The 15,381-nt window shown below is 43.6% G+C and overlaps 1 protein-coding gene across 3 annotated transcripts in view; it reads right to left on the bottom strand.

The window, feature by feature from the left end:
- The window catches only part of LOC5505385 (myoferlin), a 29,996-nt gene that overhangs the window by 3,841 nt on the left and 10,774 nt on the right, over positions 1–15,381 (bottom strand). For all 3 annotated transcript variants that reach the window (XM_048728850.1, XM_048728849.1, XM_048728848.1), the window contains exons 25-52: positions 15,183–15,292; positions 14,941–15,037; positions 14,570–14,719; positions 14,206–14,358; positions 13,846–13,995; positions 13,580–13,663; positions 12,823–12,902; positions 11,836–11,950; positions 11,453–11,689; positions 9,927–10,118; positions 9,468–9,573; positions 9,156–9,233; positions 8,883–9,064; positions 8,021–8,167; positions 7,000–7,119; positions 6,200–6,364; positions 5,730–5,886; positions 5,555–5,622; positions 5,219–5,332; positions 4,668–4,751; positions 4,215–4,343; positions 4,020–4,148; positions 3,798–3,833; positions 3,374–3,465; positions 2,152–2,322; positions 1,077–1,234; positions 418–557; positions 95–183 (exon numbers count right to left, since the gene is read on the bottom strand). In XM_048728850.1, coding sequence (XP_048584807.1) covers positions 95–183; positions 418–557; positions 1,077–1,234; positions 2,152–2,322; positions 3,374–3,465; positions 3,798–3,833; positions 4,020–4,148; positions 4,215–4,343; positions 4,668–4,751; positions 5,219–5,332; positions 5,555–5,622; positions 5,730–5,886; positions 6,200–6,364; positions 7,000–7,119; positions 8,021–8,167; positions 8,883–9,064; positions 9,156–9,233; positions 9,468–9,573; positions 9,927–10,118; positions 11,453–11,689; positions 11,836–11,950; positions 12,823–12,902; positions 13,580–13,663; positions 13,846–13,995; positions 14,206–14,358; positions 14,570–14,719; positions 14,941–15,037; positions 15,183–15,292 — 3,533 coding nt within the window. The remainder of the gene's footprint in view (positions 1–94; positions 184–417; positions 558–1,076; positions 1,235–2,151; positions 2,323–3,373; positions 3,466–3,797; positions 3,834–4,019; positions 4,149–4,214; positions 4,344–4,667; positions 4,752–5,218; positions 5,333–5,554; positions 5,623–5,729; positions 5,887–6,199; positions 6,365–6,999; positions 7,120–8,020; positions 8,168–8,882; positions 9,065–9,155; positions 9,234–9,467; positions 9,574–9,926; positions 10,119–11,452; positions 11,690–11,835; positions 11,951–12,822; positions 12,903–13,579; positions 13,664–13,845; positions 13,996–14,205; positions 14,359–14,569; positions 14,720–14,940; positions 15,038–15,182; positions 15,293–15,381) is intronic.

Raw genomic sequence — 15,381 nt, 5'->3', positions numbered from 1 at the left:
AGGATACCGCACTTGCTTATTTACACTCTGCATAGACAAACTTGGGCTCAATTTCTGTCATCTTGACAAGCTTTGAGTACTTCGGGGTACTTACTCTTTCGGCTTCCTGGGCTCGATTTCTATCGGTGGTTTGATACTGCCCTCTGTACAAGGGAAAATATCCACCCATAGCTGAAGCTTGCCCTAGAATTTAACAAGAATAGAATATCACACGGCATTTCTCATTGGTTTATAAACTCAAATGTGAAAAAGATGAAATATTAATTTCTACATCTAGCCGGCTCATTTTGTGAGCGATTCTCGGGAACTGTAGGCATCCTTTGTGGAAATGCTAAGGAATGGTAGATAGGTGTGTGTATAAAGAACTTTAAAAAAATAAAAATATAATAGAAAATAGAAATAAAAATCATAGTTCACCTGTTCAATGCGCGGCTGCAGTGGGCTGTACAGCGGTCTCGTCTCTACGTGTTCGGGTACCATTCCCATGGCGTGCAATGCATGCAGGGATAGCCTCTGCTCCGAAGATCCCAACTCGTTGCTTTCCAATTGGTAATCATCTGATCAAACAATAAAACAGAAGTTAATAAACGCTTGTCATAACACTTTAAATAATGATGACATGGACCATTGGCGATGATTATTAAACATACAAAATGGTGCAATGATTAAAATTAGTGGAAAGAACAATTACTTTCGCGGTAATCACTGTACTTGCTATAAAAACGCCAAATAGAATAAATGATAAGGGGATATAACGATGGTTATGATAATGATATATAGTGATGGTTATGATAATGGGATATAATGATGGTGATGATGATGAAGATTATATGAAAAATAACCGAGATGATGAATTGTTATGATGATGGTGATGATGATAATGTAAATTATTATAAATTTTAGGTGATGAAATAGGTCTCGCTTTTAACTTAACAGCTATTTTTGAGAAATGTGCAAGGGGTGTTTTCTAGCTGACACGACACTGCGATTTGAGTTTACCTCGGATGAACGGGTGAATGAAGAAGTCCAATTTTAATAATGAATGGCAAGTAATTAAGGTGCTTTAACAAGCTCACCCAGATCCTCTATGTTGAACTGGTCCTCGCCAACAACTACTGTCACCGCTTGGTCTCCCTTGTGATAAAAATCCGGTCTGTTTAGTCCCCTGTCGAGGCAGACTTCGCGAAGGATTTCCTTTGGGGTCTTGCTGTCTCTCCAAGCATAAGGTCCTGACCTATTAGCAAAACAAAAAGCAATCATTTCAGGTTTGTGACGTGGCGAATATTTTCTGTAGCATGCAACAAAAGATTAATACAAATGATGCACAGCTCATTGGCAAACTAAATAATGTTCTTGGATCACTTTAAAATAAAATACAATAACAACAGCTCTCTTTACTATCGCTAGAGTACATGGATATTTTTTTCTCTATTCAAATAAACTGTCAAGAAAGAGGGACCTAGATTAAAAAACAAGAGAGCTATATATAAACAACTCCGTTCTATATAAAATCAAAAAAGCAAAGTGGAAGCATTGTGTTTTATTTAGCAGATGATTTGCGTGTAACGCTCTTACTTGAAATAAGTTTTGCATGGTATGTAGTGCTCTTACTTGAAGTAAGTTTTGCATAACGTGTAGCGCTCTTACTTGAAGTAAGTTTTGCATAAAGTGTAGCGCTCTTACTTGAAGTAAGTTTTGCATGGTATGTAGTGCTCTTACTTGAAGTAAGTTTTGCATAACGTGTAGCGCTCTCACTTGAAGTAAGTTTTGCATGGTATGTAGTGCTCTTACTTGAAGTAAGTTTTGCATAACGTGTAGTGCTCTTACTTGAAGTAAGTTTTGCATAACGTGTAGCGCTCTTACTTGAAGTAAGTTTTGCATAAAGTGTAGCGCTCTTACTTGAAGTAAGTTTTGCATGGTATGTAGTGCTCTTACTTGAAGTACGTTTTGCATAACGTGTAGCGCTCTCACTTGAAGTAAGTTTTGCATGGTATGTAGTGCTCTTACTTGAAGTAAGTTTTGCATAACGTGTAGTGCTCTTACTTGAAGTAAGTTTTGCATAACGTGTAGCGCTCTTACTTGAAGTAAGTTTTGCATTACGTGTAGCGCTCTTACTTGAAGTAAGTTTTGCATAACGTGTAGCGCTCTTACTTGAAGTAAGTCTTAGGCAGACCGCAAGTTGCATGGTATCCCGAGAGTAACCGCTGTTCTAGGTCTATCGTGGTTTCGCCTATCAGGTCGTCACGTGAAAGTCGGTCGTAATCCATGACAGTGATCTTAAGGTCCTTGGATAACGGGATGGATGCGTGGAACTCAAACATTCTGCCAGTATAAAGAATGAAAGATTTAATAAACGTAACATATCAATATGTGTTTACAATGAGCAGCGATGATAGGATGTATGTGGCCCTACTGACCAAATTGCCAATAGGATATCCCAAGAGAATACCTCATTGGGTATAGGGGAGGACGGGGAGCATGTGCGTAGTATTTGTTACGGCCCTGCCCTCAGAAAGAAAAAAAAAGAAACAGGGAGGGGCTGCACTGTACTAAAAAAAATATATTAAATAGTAGCAAAGTTTCAGGTATTTAGCGCCGCAGGGCCAAAATCTAGTGAAACGTTTCACCTTGTAGTGTATTCCTGACCTGGGACTTTCTTTGCGCTCGACATTCTGGCTCGCGTGAAAGAGGGTCCAGTATTTATTGCATGCGCATACGCGAACATGTACCGATCAGCGACCTTCACGGCAAAAGTTGAAATACGAGCGAGCGCAATAACGGACGTGCCAAAGGAGGGTCGATTCCCGCTAGACCTTGTCGAGTGCAGAGCTCCGAAAATCGATCATCGCTAAGTTGAAAAGAATGTTTTGTACATGTGAAGGAATATCAGTGAACTGCTTGGGATTTGTTTTCTATAAAAACGCGATAAAGTGTGATTGAAAATCAAATTCAAAAAAGCGCGCGCTCGTCTGAAATGACGCTATTGCCTAAAGCGCGAGCGTAAGAAATAACGAAAACGGAAAAGCTCTTTGACTGATATATTTTCCAGACTCTAATTATCATCTGTAATGTTCTCAGAAAAGATTGACAATCAAGTATTTACCCACGACCAAAATCAGCGTATTATTTTTGAAATAAACCCTCGCTCGTCCCTTTCGCAGCCATCTTGAACTAAGCAACCAGGCCATACAGTATATATGCGGTGTATTTTCGCGCATGCGCATGCAATAAATACTGGACCCTCTTTCACGCGAGCCAGAATGTCGAGCGCAAAGAGAGTCCCAGGTCTGGACTACTTGTAGTGCAGATAGCACCTAGTTCACTGTCTAGTATTATGCAAAATTACTGAACTTTTGAAAGGAATGACACTTACTCTCCGAACACTGGGTTAAGTGTCTTCTTCTTGTAGTCCTTGCGGGTCGAGAATTCCTTCTTGCCGATGCTGACTACCAGGTATGGATCCCCCTATAAGCAAGACAGCATGTAATTGAATGTAATTGGTTGATCGATCCGTTACAGGTCACGTGTGAAGTAGGCTTAGTGGGGGTAAGGGGGGAGGGGTACGTTCCCGCTAAGGATTTTCACTAAATGCACTTTCTTGCTTGAGTCGCCACGATGTTTATGGGATTTTTTGATAATACTTATCTAAAACAACAAGAAAATAGGCGTTGTTGTGTGTGTGTGTGTGGGGGGGGGGCGTCAATGCATCCTCATTCAACAAGTATAACCTCAGATTTTGAGCGTGTTAATATTAAATTATTATCAGAGAGGTTACTTGGCAGTTTACAGTAACTTACAAAACCATCAGTGTCTTGTGATTGAAGATCCATGCCCTTAAAGAAAAAAAAGACCGAAACCATTGATATTAAGTTTTCTGGGACCGAAATTACATTCTAATACTTGTTAATCAGGATAAGCAAACGCAAATCACGCGAACAGCGCGCGTCAAACCACGCATCCTCATAGCACTAGCAACATTGAGTCGTTTCATATCAAGCATAGACAACGTAGCAACGTACGCAAATGACGTAGACGCGGACTATGCACTTAAGTGGCCATTTACGGTGTGTCTCTTGATGACTACCGTGCAGCCGTGGAACATCGTCAGGTCTTGTGTCCTCCTCCAACGGGTACACCCTGAATGACGCCTAAAAAGTTGAACGTAATTGAGATGAATCAAGAAAATATCTTACTTACAACCTGTCAAGTCTTACCTTCAACTCTCCCACCACTCCCTCGTCTTCTTCGTCTTCATGTTTCGCTTTACCTCTTTTCAGCGGGAACGAAGACACGAAATCCTGTAGCTCCTCGTAACCCATCTTTTCGAGTTCTTTAGGAAAGATCTAAGCACGAATATTAAAGTTGCATCAATCAAAGTTGCATAATTAGAATATTTTTTTAAAAACTGCACGTCTTTTTCCTTCTGAAGTGTGGAAAGGTGTAAAGCCTCATGTATTTCTTGAGGTCGGGTCTGAATTCCGTTTCCCAGCCTTTTTCATTCCCAAATCCTGCCGCCTTTTCTGCAGCCGTTTATCCCGAATCCAGTTCCTGGTTACCAAAATCCTGTTTCTCCGACAAATAAGGGCGTTTCAATTTCCCTCCTTCAGAGCCCGATTGATTGTAAACATGATTTAATTATAACACCAAATCAAAAGAAGCCTTTTTACCGTCAGCACATCGTAACCGCTTTTCTCGTAATACTGCATGTGGTCCCCAGAACTACCGTCATCACCGGAAAACTGCTTCTTCAACTGGCAAAAGGTAGGCAATAAAACATGTTCACAGTTGGTATTTTAGAGGGGTATAAGACTAACATTAGGTAAAAGACTGAATATAGCACTTCACAGCCGTAGCAGGCCACGAATGATTGGGGGGGACACAATACAGAAAAATTAAGAAAATATTGGGGGGCATAGCCACGCCCATACTGGTTATTTCCTTATATATTTTTTAAATATTAGGGGCCCTGCTACGACCTTGCACTTACAAATGGTATAAGACTTTAACTGGGTCTTAGACATAAGTTGGTCCGATGTACTTGCGTGTTGGCTCGAAAAACAAACCCCGAAGATCTGTTATATACTTGTAAAATACAATGCGGGTTGAAGTTGTTCAAGTTGCTACGAGAGTTAAACACACAATGCAGCACGTCCTTGTGGAACATTGGTCAGATTACAAGGACTAGTCTTGTCAGTCTAAGGGGGGGGGGCTAGGGTACCTGTCCAAGGAAGTATTCAGTAGTGTCCGCCTTGGCCCTTCTCACGTGTCTTGCTTGCTTGCTTTGGTATTTCAGAGAGAAGTAGTACTTAGACCACCAGTCGAATTCTTCACCCTGGAAAATCACGTGACTCAGTCTCAAAACAAGTGACATGGTTTGGCATAACGTAAGGTGACGTAACATAGCCTAGTGTAACGTAGAAGGGAAGGCAGTAGCACATATAGGGAAGGTTTCAGGACCCCACAGCGGCTGCGGAGACTATTTATAACATAGACACACTCAAAATGTAACTACAGTAAAATAAATAAGGTGTAATGGAAATGATGATAACATTACCGCCTTGGTTGCGACTCGTCTGGATGCCTGTCTTGGCGTCAATGACATGGGTGAGGCAGGTGACTGAGCTACGAAATAACAAGAGTGTCTTTTTTTTCATTTCTTTTGCCCCAAAAAAGCCAGAACAATCGCAATATAAATGGCGTTGGGTCAATAAATCCCATGAAAGAGGTACCTCTGTCTGGTCTGAGTGTTCCAGGCTTTGGGATCTCGCGCTCGAAATGCTTGAGCGACGGCAGTGAGTGGACGCCGACCAGCGGTTTAGAGCCAAAGGCGCGCTTATCAAAGACCCGGATGCTCATGGCAGGGGTGTACGGCTCTACCGGAAGAGTCTGCGAATGATAGGAGTATGTCCAGAAAGGTAAAATCTTAGCATCATATTCACAGCATTTCATCGTAAAACTATTAATTTCACGTCATTATACGAATTATGCAAATATTGCAAGCATTAGCATAATCACCATATCATACTATATCACAAATATAACTAAAGCAGGAGTTCATCCAGGATTTCCTGTAAGGGGGGAGGGGACATTAATATATATAACAACAATTTGGATATTTCATACTGACTTCGTTGGTGTTTTTGTATTCTAAGTCTTTGAAATGTACATAAAAAAGATGCGCATGTGCAAAGCTACTTACCACGATTTCCCGGTCAAGAATGGGATGAGGAAAGTTTGGGTTTTTCTTCGCGTTCGCCATGATGCCCGAGCGGAATGTTTTGTCTCCCCACTCAAACTCCACCATGGGGGAGTTGACGTCTGTTCCACGGAAAGCCTTCATGTTCCTCACACCCCAACACAGGACCTGTGTGATGGAATCACCTAGATGAGCTCATACGAAAAGACAGTCATATACCACAGTTGATCAGCTTATACGATAAGACTGCAATATACCACAGTTGGTGAACTTATACTAAAAGACAGCCATATACCACAGGTGATCAGCTAAACGATAAGACAGCCATATACCACAGTTCATCACCTAAACGATAAGACAGCCATATACAACAGTTGATCAGCTGATACAATAAGACAGCCATATACTACAGTTGATCAGCCGATACGATAAGACAGCCATATACCACAGTTGATCAGCTGATACGATAAGACAGCCATATACCACAGTTGATTAGCTTATATGATAAGACAGCCTATACCACTGTTGATCGGCTTATACGATAAGACAGCCATATAACACGGTTAATCAGCTTATACGACAAGACAGCCATATACCACGGTTGATCAGCTTACAGGATACGACAGCCATATATCAAGAATGCCAATTTCCTTTATACTTTTTCCTTGGTCTATGTCATTTTAAAAGAAGAAGATATGAATACAAACTTAAAAGAAAAACATTACCTTTTATTAGTTAGGGGAAGGGAGGGAGGGGGATTTATAAAGGAGGTCTGACTTGTTATTTGGTGACGCCATTCTCACCTCTACAGCGATCCTACGCAGCTGCGGCCGAAGTGCATCACGTACAGGCCATATATAATCCACAGGGGGAGCCTTGGGATTCTTCGGGGAGGGGAGGGATGGGATATTCTTTCCATCGTCCTAAAAATATTCAAAGTTTTTTAAACGTGTAATTCTTGGAATGGCACTTGTATATGCGAAGTGTTCGACTTTTCAATACATAATCCAAATGTCAAGCTTAATGAGCCGAGTAAAGCTTAGGTGACCGATGCCGAGTGATGTTAACGTGGCTGATGCCAAGTAAAGCTTACGTGAACGATGCCGAGAGAGGCTTACGTGACCGATGCCAAGTCAAGCTAACCTGACCGATGCCGAGTAAAGCTTACGTGACCGATGTCGAGTAAAGCCTACGTGCCCGATGCCGAGTGAGGCTTACGTGACCGATACCGAGTTAGACTTACGTGACTGATGCAGAGGAAAGCTTACGTGACCGATGTCGAGTCAAGCTTACGTGACCGATGCCGAGTAAAGCTTACGTGACCGATGCCGAGTAAAGCTTACGTGACTGATATCGAATGAAGTTAACGTGACCGATGCCGAGTGAGGCTTACGTGACCGATACCGAGTGAGGCTTACGTGACCGATACCGAATTAGACTTACGTGACTGATGCAGAGTAAACCTTACGTGACAGATATCAAGGGAAGTTATCGTGACAGATGCCAAGTCAAGCTTACGTGACCGATGCCGAGTAAAAGCTTAGGCGAAATCACGCCTAAGTGACCGATGCCAAGTGAAGATGACGTGACCGCTGCCGCAGCACGCTCACGTGACTGATGCAGAGTCGAGCTTACGTGACCAGGCATGCAAAACTGTTGTCACGGACTTGATATTGCATGTTGTGTTACCGAGGGTAAGCGATATATGGCGCCTTATTAACGTCGGTTGTGCATTTCATCAGTAGACAAGTTTTGAAATCAGGAGAATAAAATATTTGCAGTCGGCAGATTCTTGTGGCTAACAAATTACCGAAACAGACTTACCAGGAATAGCTCACACGCGGCCAACACCTCTCCGGCTGTAGAGTCTCCTCTCTGCACCGTGTACCAGCTGAGCGACGGAGGATGAGCCCCGTCTTTATCTTGTAGTAGCGGCTTTATCAGGCACCGACCCATGAAATCGTCCTTCCCCTGCAATCACAGATCCCTTTGACGACACCACATATTCTCTTTGTCATAGATCCCCATGACGACATCCCATATTGTCTTCGTCATAGATCCCCATGACGACACCCCATATTGATATCGTCATAGATCCCCATGACGACACCCCCTATTTTCTTCGTCATAGATCCCCATGACGACATCCCATATTGTCTTCGTCATAGATCCCCATGACGACACCCCATATTGATATCGTCACAGATCCCTTTGACGACACCACATATTCTCTTTGTCATAGATCCCCATGACGACATCCCATATTGTCTTCGTCATAGATCCCCATGACGACACCCCATATTGATATCGTCATAGATCCCCATGACGACACCCCATATTGATATCGTCATAGATCCCCATGACGACACCCCATATTGTCTTCGTTATAGATCCCCATGACGACACCCCATATTGATATCGTCATAGATCCCCATGACGACACCCCCTATTTTCTTCGTCATAGATCCCCATGACGACACCCCATATTGTCTTCGTCATAGATCCCCATGACGAAACCCTATATTGATATCGTCATAGATCCCCATGACGACACCCCATATTGTCTTCGTTATAGATCCCCATGACGACACCTATATTGGTCATTTCATAAATCTCCATGACGACACCCTATATTGTCTTCGTCACAGATCATAGCTTTATGGTAAATGTGTGACGTTTATCTTACCACAGGGTCCTTGTCATAGATCTCCATGACGACGCTTGGCGTGTAGCGCTTAATGTTGTGCCACCTGTCGCAGAGCTCGACCTGACGAAACACAAGCGTCTGGTCCCAGTTGGGGGACAGGGTCTGCGCACGCATCTCCGTCTTCTGGCTTTGGTTTGAGAAGCACACTCGAACATACGGGTCTGTATAGGGAGATATGTCAGCGTAGTCTTGATGATGATGATGATGACACCAAAATAAAGACAATTCTACAGTTGACGACAAGGCACCTACCGCTCATCCCTGAGTCGTCCAACCCCAGCAGATCACGTGCCTGGTACATGTACACCCACAACTGAAATTTGTATGGCTCTGGAGCGGTAAACAAAAACGTCAATTAGGGTTGGAGAGGTTAGAGTTAGGTTAGAGTAGACAGAGGTGAGGTTGTGGAAGTCTGCTATGAAACTCCAATCTTAATCTGTTTATTTATTTGGATGCGCGGGTCATCCGGCTTCTCCTTTCCAGCTCTAGCGTAGTACAGTGCAAAACAAGATAGTGGGAGGGGGGTAGAACTATAGAACCATTGCGTGACGTAACACTTCTAACCTCTGAACTCCACGAGCATGCGTGGTGCGACCGGTAGATGGCCTTCCTGCTCCTCTTCCCTCATGAGCGTCTCTCTCTCGTCAGATCCTTTTTTCTTTTTCTTTTTCTGCGACAGAAGTCACGTCATACTCATACAAGCTGCTATGCGATCGAGCAAGGTAGACTTACCTTGATTTGCCGCTTTCACCGGTCAATTCATTCGGACAATCTTTCTTCAGATAATTGTACTGGTTGTTTTAATTATTGCCAAATTCTTTCTACATTGATTTTCGTTGGACTTCGACAGACTATATTCAGAGGCGGTGACAGTAAACCATGAACTTGGACCAACAGATTTGTGAACGACACACTCGCTCAAAATTAACCCAATTGGAATTTCGCAATTCCATGCATTTTTCTGTTACTACATATTAAACTCACGCCTGCTGGACATATTCAGTCAGTTCGTACGGGTCTCACCTTTTTCTCTTTCACCTTGAGCTTGATGCAGAGTTTTGGCGGCAACTCAGGTAGCGTGGACCCATTTGGTTTGAGTTTGCGCAGAAGGCGCTTACGGCGGACGAAGTCTCGCTTGTGTGGCTTGATGTGGAACTTATGCAAGAAAGACGGCGCGTACTCCCAACCTTCTTCGGCTAGTTGCTCGAGCTTAAGCTACCAATACAGGAAAGAATTATCTTCAACTCATGAATAAATTAAATTAAGCTGGCTTGAGAAATCCTTGCATCCAGGATTACCAAAATTCAAAACAAATATCAAAGAAATCCCGCCTTCTGTAGGCGATGCTAGAGGCTTGATGTCAAGAAAAAAAACTGCTATATTTGTGGATACGCGACAACTTACAACAACTACCGTATGTAGTTGTGATTGACCTTCCTCAGTTTTAGTCTGGCCATTCAGTTTTCCTCAATGCAAGTCTAACCATTCAGTTTTCCTCAGTATTTGTTTAGCCATTCAGTTTTCCTCAGTGTAAGTCTAACCATTCAGTTTTCCTTAGTGCAAGTCTAGCCATTCAGTTTTCCTCAGTGTTTGTCTATCCATTCAGTTCTCCTCAGTGTAAGTCTAACCATTCAGTTTTCCTCAGTGTTAGTCTAACCATTCAGATTGCCTCAGTGTAAGTCTAAGCATTTAGATTTCCTCAGTTTTAGTCTAGCCATTCAGTTTTCCTCAGTGCAAGTCTAACCATTCCGTTTTCCTCAGTGTTTGTCTAGCAATTCAGTTTTTCTCAGTGTTAGTTTAGCCATTCAGATTTCCTCAGTGTTTGTCTAGCCATTCAGGTTTCCTCAGTGTAAGTCTAGCCATTCAGTTTTCCTCAGTGCAAGTCTAGCCGTTCAGTTTTCCTCAGTGCAAGTTTAACCATTCAGTTTTCCTCAGTGTTTGTCTAGCCATTCATTTTTCCTCAGTGCAAGTCTAACCATTCAGTTTTCCCGAGTGTTTGTCTAGCCATTCAGTTTTCCTCAGTGTAAGTCTAGCCATTCAGATTTCCTCAGTGTTTGTCTAGCCATTCAGTTTTTCTCAGTGTTAGTTAACCCATTCAGATTTCCTCAGTGTTTGTCTAGCCATTCAGGTTTCCTCAGTGTAAGTCTAGCCATTCAGTTTTCCTCAGTGTTGGTCTAGCCATTCAGATTTCCTCAGCGTAAGTCTAGCCATTCAGATTTCCTCAGTGTTAGTCTAGCCATTCAGTTTTCCTCAGTGTAAGCCTAACCATTCAGTTTTCCTCAGTGTTTGTCTAGCCATTCAGTTTTCCTCAGTGTAAGTCTAGCCATTCAGTTTTCCTCATTGTTTGTCTAGCCATTCAGGTTTCCTCAGTGTTAGTCTAGCCATTCAGATTTCCTCGGTGTTTGTCTAGCCATTCAGATTTCCTAAGTGTTAGTCTATTCAGTCTAGCCATTCAAATTTCCTCAGTGTTAATCTAGCCATTCAGATTTCCTCAATGTTTGTCTAGCCATTCAGATTTCCTCAGTGTTAGTTGGACTTATGTGACGTACCCTTTTGCTAGCTGCCCGTTCGTCCTTCAGTTCTCTGGTCCGAACCAATCGCCGGCGTCGTACGCGGTGGAAGCTCTTCTGCGCCCTACTATAAATTCCTCCCAATTCCTCCCCTACACTGTATTCCCAACCCCCCGCGTCCACAGCCCTGTTGGTATCCACGGTCCACCCCTCAGATTTCCAGACCCAGCCATCAGGTGCAGGCAGTCGTGATGGTGTACTGCAAGGCTCGTCAAACTAAAACAAGAGAACTTTCTTTAGGCGCAATCGAGATGTCTTCATATTCTATTCCTGTGCTAAAATATAGCATTATCACGTCATTGTAATGGTGACAATACCAGTACAGTACTTTAGACATGAACATTGGCATATAATGGACTTACTGCGTCTTTCCAAGTAGACGACTCGTCCCAGCCCCCTCCGATGATATTTCTGCTCTGGTGCTCGTAAATCTCCTCCACAAACACACTCATTCCCCAGTCCCGCGCGTACATAGCGCTATGGAGTGAATACCGTAAGTTATATCATAACAAGCAAGACGACAATGATGCAGCGACCAAAGCCTGGGGGATGATGATGAGGAGGAGGAGGAGGATGCCGCGACTAAAGCATGGGGGTGATGATGATGAGGAGGAGAAGGATGCGGCGACTAAAGCATGGGGGTGATGATGATGATGAGGAGAAGGATGCCGCGACTAAAGCATGAAGGTGATGATGATGATGAGGAGAAGGATGCCGCGACTAAAGCATGGGGGTGATGATGATGAGGAGGAGAAGGATGCCGCGACTAAAGCATGGGGGTGATGATGATGATGAGGAGGAGGATGCCGCGACTAAAGCATGGGGGTGATGATGATGAGGAGGAGGAGAAGGATGCCGCGACTAAAGCATGGGGGTGATGATGATGAGGAGGAGGAGGATGCCGCGACTAAAGCATGGGGGTGATGATGATGAGGAGGAGGAGAAGGATGCCGCGACTAAAGCATGGGGGTGATGATGATGATGATGATGATGATGATGAGGAGGATGCCGCGACTAAAGCATGGAGGTGATGATGATGAGGAGGAGAAGGATGCCGCGACCAAAGCATGGAGGTGATGATGATGTTAATGGTGAGGAGGAGGATGCCGCGACTTAAGCATGGAGGTGATGATGAAAAGGAGGGGGATGCCGCGACTAAAGCATGGAGGTGATGATGATGATGATGATAATGGCGAGGAGGAAGATGCCGCGACTTAAGCATGGAGGTGATGATGATGAGGAGGGGGACGCCGCGACTAAAGCATGGAGGTGATGATGATGTTGAGAAGGATGCGGCGACTAAAGCATTTGCGTCGCTAATGAGCATGGCATACATGAGTACAACATACCTCTTATCAATACTTGGTGTCCAATCGCCTTCAAAATGCCAGTTGGCGGGCTCAAGAAACTTATCCTTGTGCAGTTCCAGCTGTTGAACCAAAAAAATGACGGAAATAAGAACTGGCAAAAGGGCCAAAGGGTGTGGCGTGAGAGAGTGGGTGTTCCCGCCCAATAATATATACGCAAGGGGGTGTTCCCGCCCAATAATATATACGCAAGTGGGTGTCACCGCCCAATAATATATACGCAGGTGGGTGTCCCTGCCCAATAATATATACGCAAGTGGGTGTCCCCGCCCAATAATATATACGCAAGTGGGTGTCCCTGCCCAATAATATATACGCAAGTGGGTGTCCCTGCCCAATAATATATACGCAAGTGGGTGTCCCCGCCCAATAATATATACGCAAGTGGGTGTCCCTGCCCAATAATATATACGCAAGTGGGTGTCCCCGCCCAAAAATATATACGCAAGGGGGTATTCCCGCCCAATAATATATACGCAAGTGGGTGACCCCGCCCAATAATATATACGCAAGGGGGTGTTCCCGCCCAATAATATATACGCAAGTGGGTGTTCCCGCCCAATAATATATACGCAAGGGGGTGTTCCCGCCCAATAATATATACGCAAGTGGGTGTCCCCGCCCAATAATATGTACGCAAGGGGGTGTCCCCGCCCAATAATGTATATTGTATCTCTCAGTATGGCGGATGTTGTTGGGATGACGCTAAAGTGGATTAACAAAATAAATAAATACTCACATCTCCACTGGCGTTTGAGTAATGTGGCCTTGTTGTCGTTCCTGATTTCGTCCATTTGACCATCGTGAAAACTTCGTTCTCATACTGGAATATTTATGAATTTGGTTAGCGATAGCAATGCCTGGTAGGGTATTCTTTTTAACTCATGTAAAAAAATCCCCGAATACATAAGATGTTACATATATTACATATCAAACGTTGGAAAGCTTCCATGCCATCATCTTATCTGGTATTATTTCGTTTGAGTGTTTTCTCAGTTTTCTCACCGTCTCGGCGAACACCGCAAACTCTCCTTCCTTGCTCTTACGCAGCGACCATTGATCCCGGTGGAGCCTGGTACCGAGCCACAGCTCGACCCGCACAAGGCCTGGTAGCTCAGGTCTCTCTTGCACGTCCTGTGCTCTTTTCCCAGGGTACTAGAAACACAAGAAGCCAACTAAGATGCTATTCCGGGCAATCAACTAGTGCTTTTTTCTTTCCCTCTTCCCATAAACCTGTGAGCGCTCGTTTAGCTGAGCGAAAGCGAAAACGATAATACAATGTCTTAAAGTTATAGTAATGCATGCAATTTGAACAAAAGCAGAGAAGCGTTACAGCAGAATTATAATGATCTGCGTAATGCAAACCTTCAAGAAAACCTCCATAGGTTTGCCGCACCATTTGCCACTGGCATGCTTATGAGGCGAGTACATAATATCCCTAGCGGGTACCCTGTGGTATGCAACTCGCTTCCCGCCACTGATCATCCAGATAATGACGTCAGGCATGCTATTCTGTGGCTAAACAATAGAATACACACTTCATTAGCATTTAAGTTCACAAATGTAAGCAACTGTCCCAATTCTCGGTTTGCAATCATTTTGGGCAACAAAATAAGTTTGTTTCAGGTATACCTCCTCCCCCTTCCCCCACCAATATGGCGCCTTGGGAGGTCACATGCAACGGAATACAACGATAATCTAATGTTTTGTATGACCGCTGCCCATTTACCTCAAAGACAAGGCCTCGCAGGCGCAGCAGAAAGTTTTCAACTTCACTGAGGTTGACATCATCACCGGGGATCACTTCCCGAGCGGATGGGTACATTTCCTCGTCCTTACGTTTCTGAATTTCGTCGGTCGCATCTCTCACGATGCCTCTCTGTTGGGCGCAAGAATTATTTTAAATTTTTAATTAAGAGTGTTTTGTATCAGTGTTTATAACGATGGCCCATCATTACAGGTGATAAAAATAGACAAACGCGCAACTTATACAAAGACAAGTACATACACAATTAGATAAAGAATTGGAAAAGTTTTAACTATTTTTTCAACAACAACAACAACAGCAACAAGTGTAAGATAGAATCAATAGTGTCATACCAGCTCAAAGTCCCGTAATGCCTGGACCTTCATGTCCGACTTGTTACGGACTCTGGGCAGCTTTGGCAAAGTGTCTTTAAGGAACTGACGGACATAGCTGAAGCGGAGGAAATGTAAGATCTTGAATCTTTTGGCATACAGTTCGATTAGCAAAACACCAAATAGTGCGCATTGGGGAGGAATTGTTTGAGTAAAGTGTGTTTATAAGAAGTGGAGTAGTAGAGGAGTTTCCCGTCAGTTACCTGCATTCACGGACGACCTTCTCCAGCATGTTGTAAACCAGACTTACAGACTCCATGTCTCCTATCGGATTGTTCTTGATCTTCTCCTTTGTGTGGTTAAGCGCCTCCTCCTACAAAAGAGATGTATTTTACCTTTGACTGTACCCTATGACAGTGCCTAAAGAACGCTTGCATATGAACTCTCAACCCGAAAAGTCCC

Source organism: Nematostella vectensis, chromosome 6, assembly GCF_932526225.1.
Source record: "Nematostella vectensis chromosome 6, jaNemVect1.1, whole genome shotgun sequence".
NCBI lineage: Eukaryota > Metazoa > Cnidaria > Anthozoa > Actiniaria > Edwardsiidae > Nematostella > Nematostella vectensis.
Note: the sequence above shows the minus strand (reverse complement) of the source record. Positions and strands in the feature narration are given on the sequence as shown.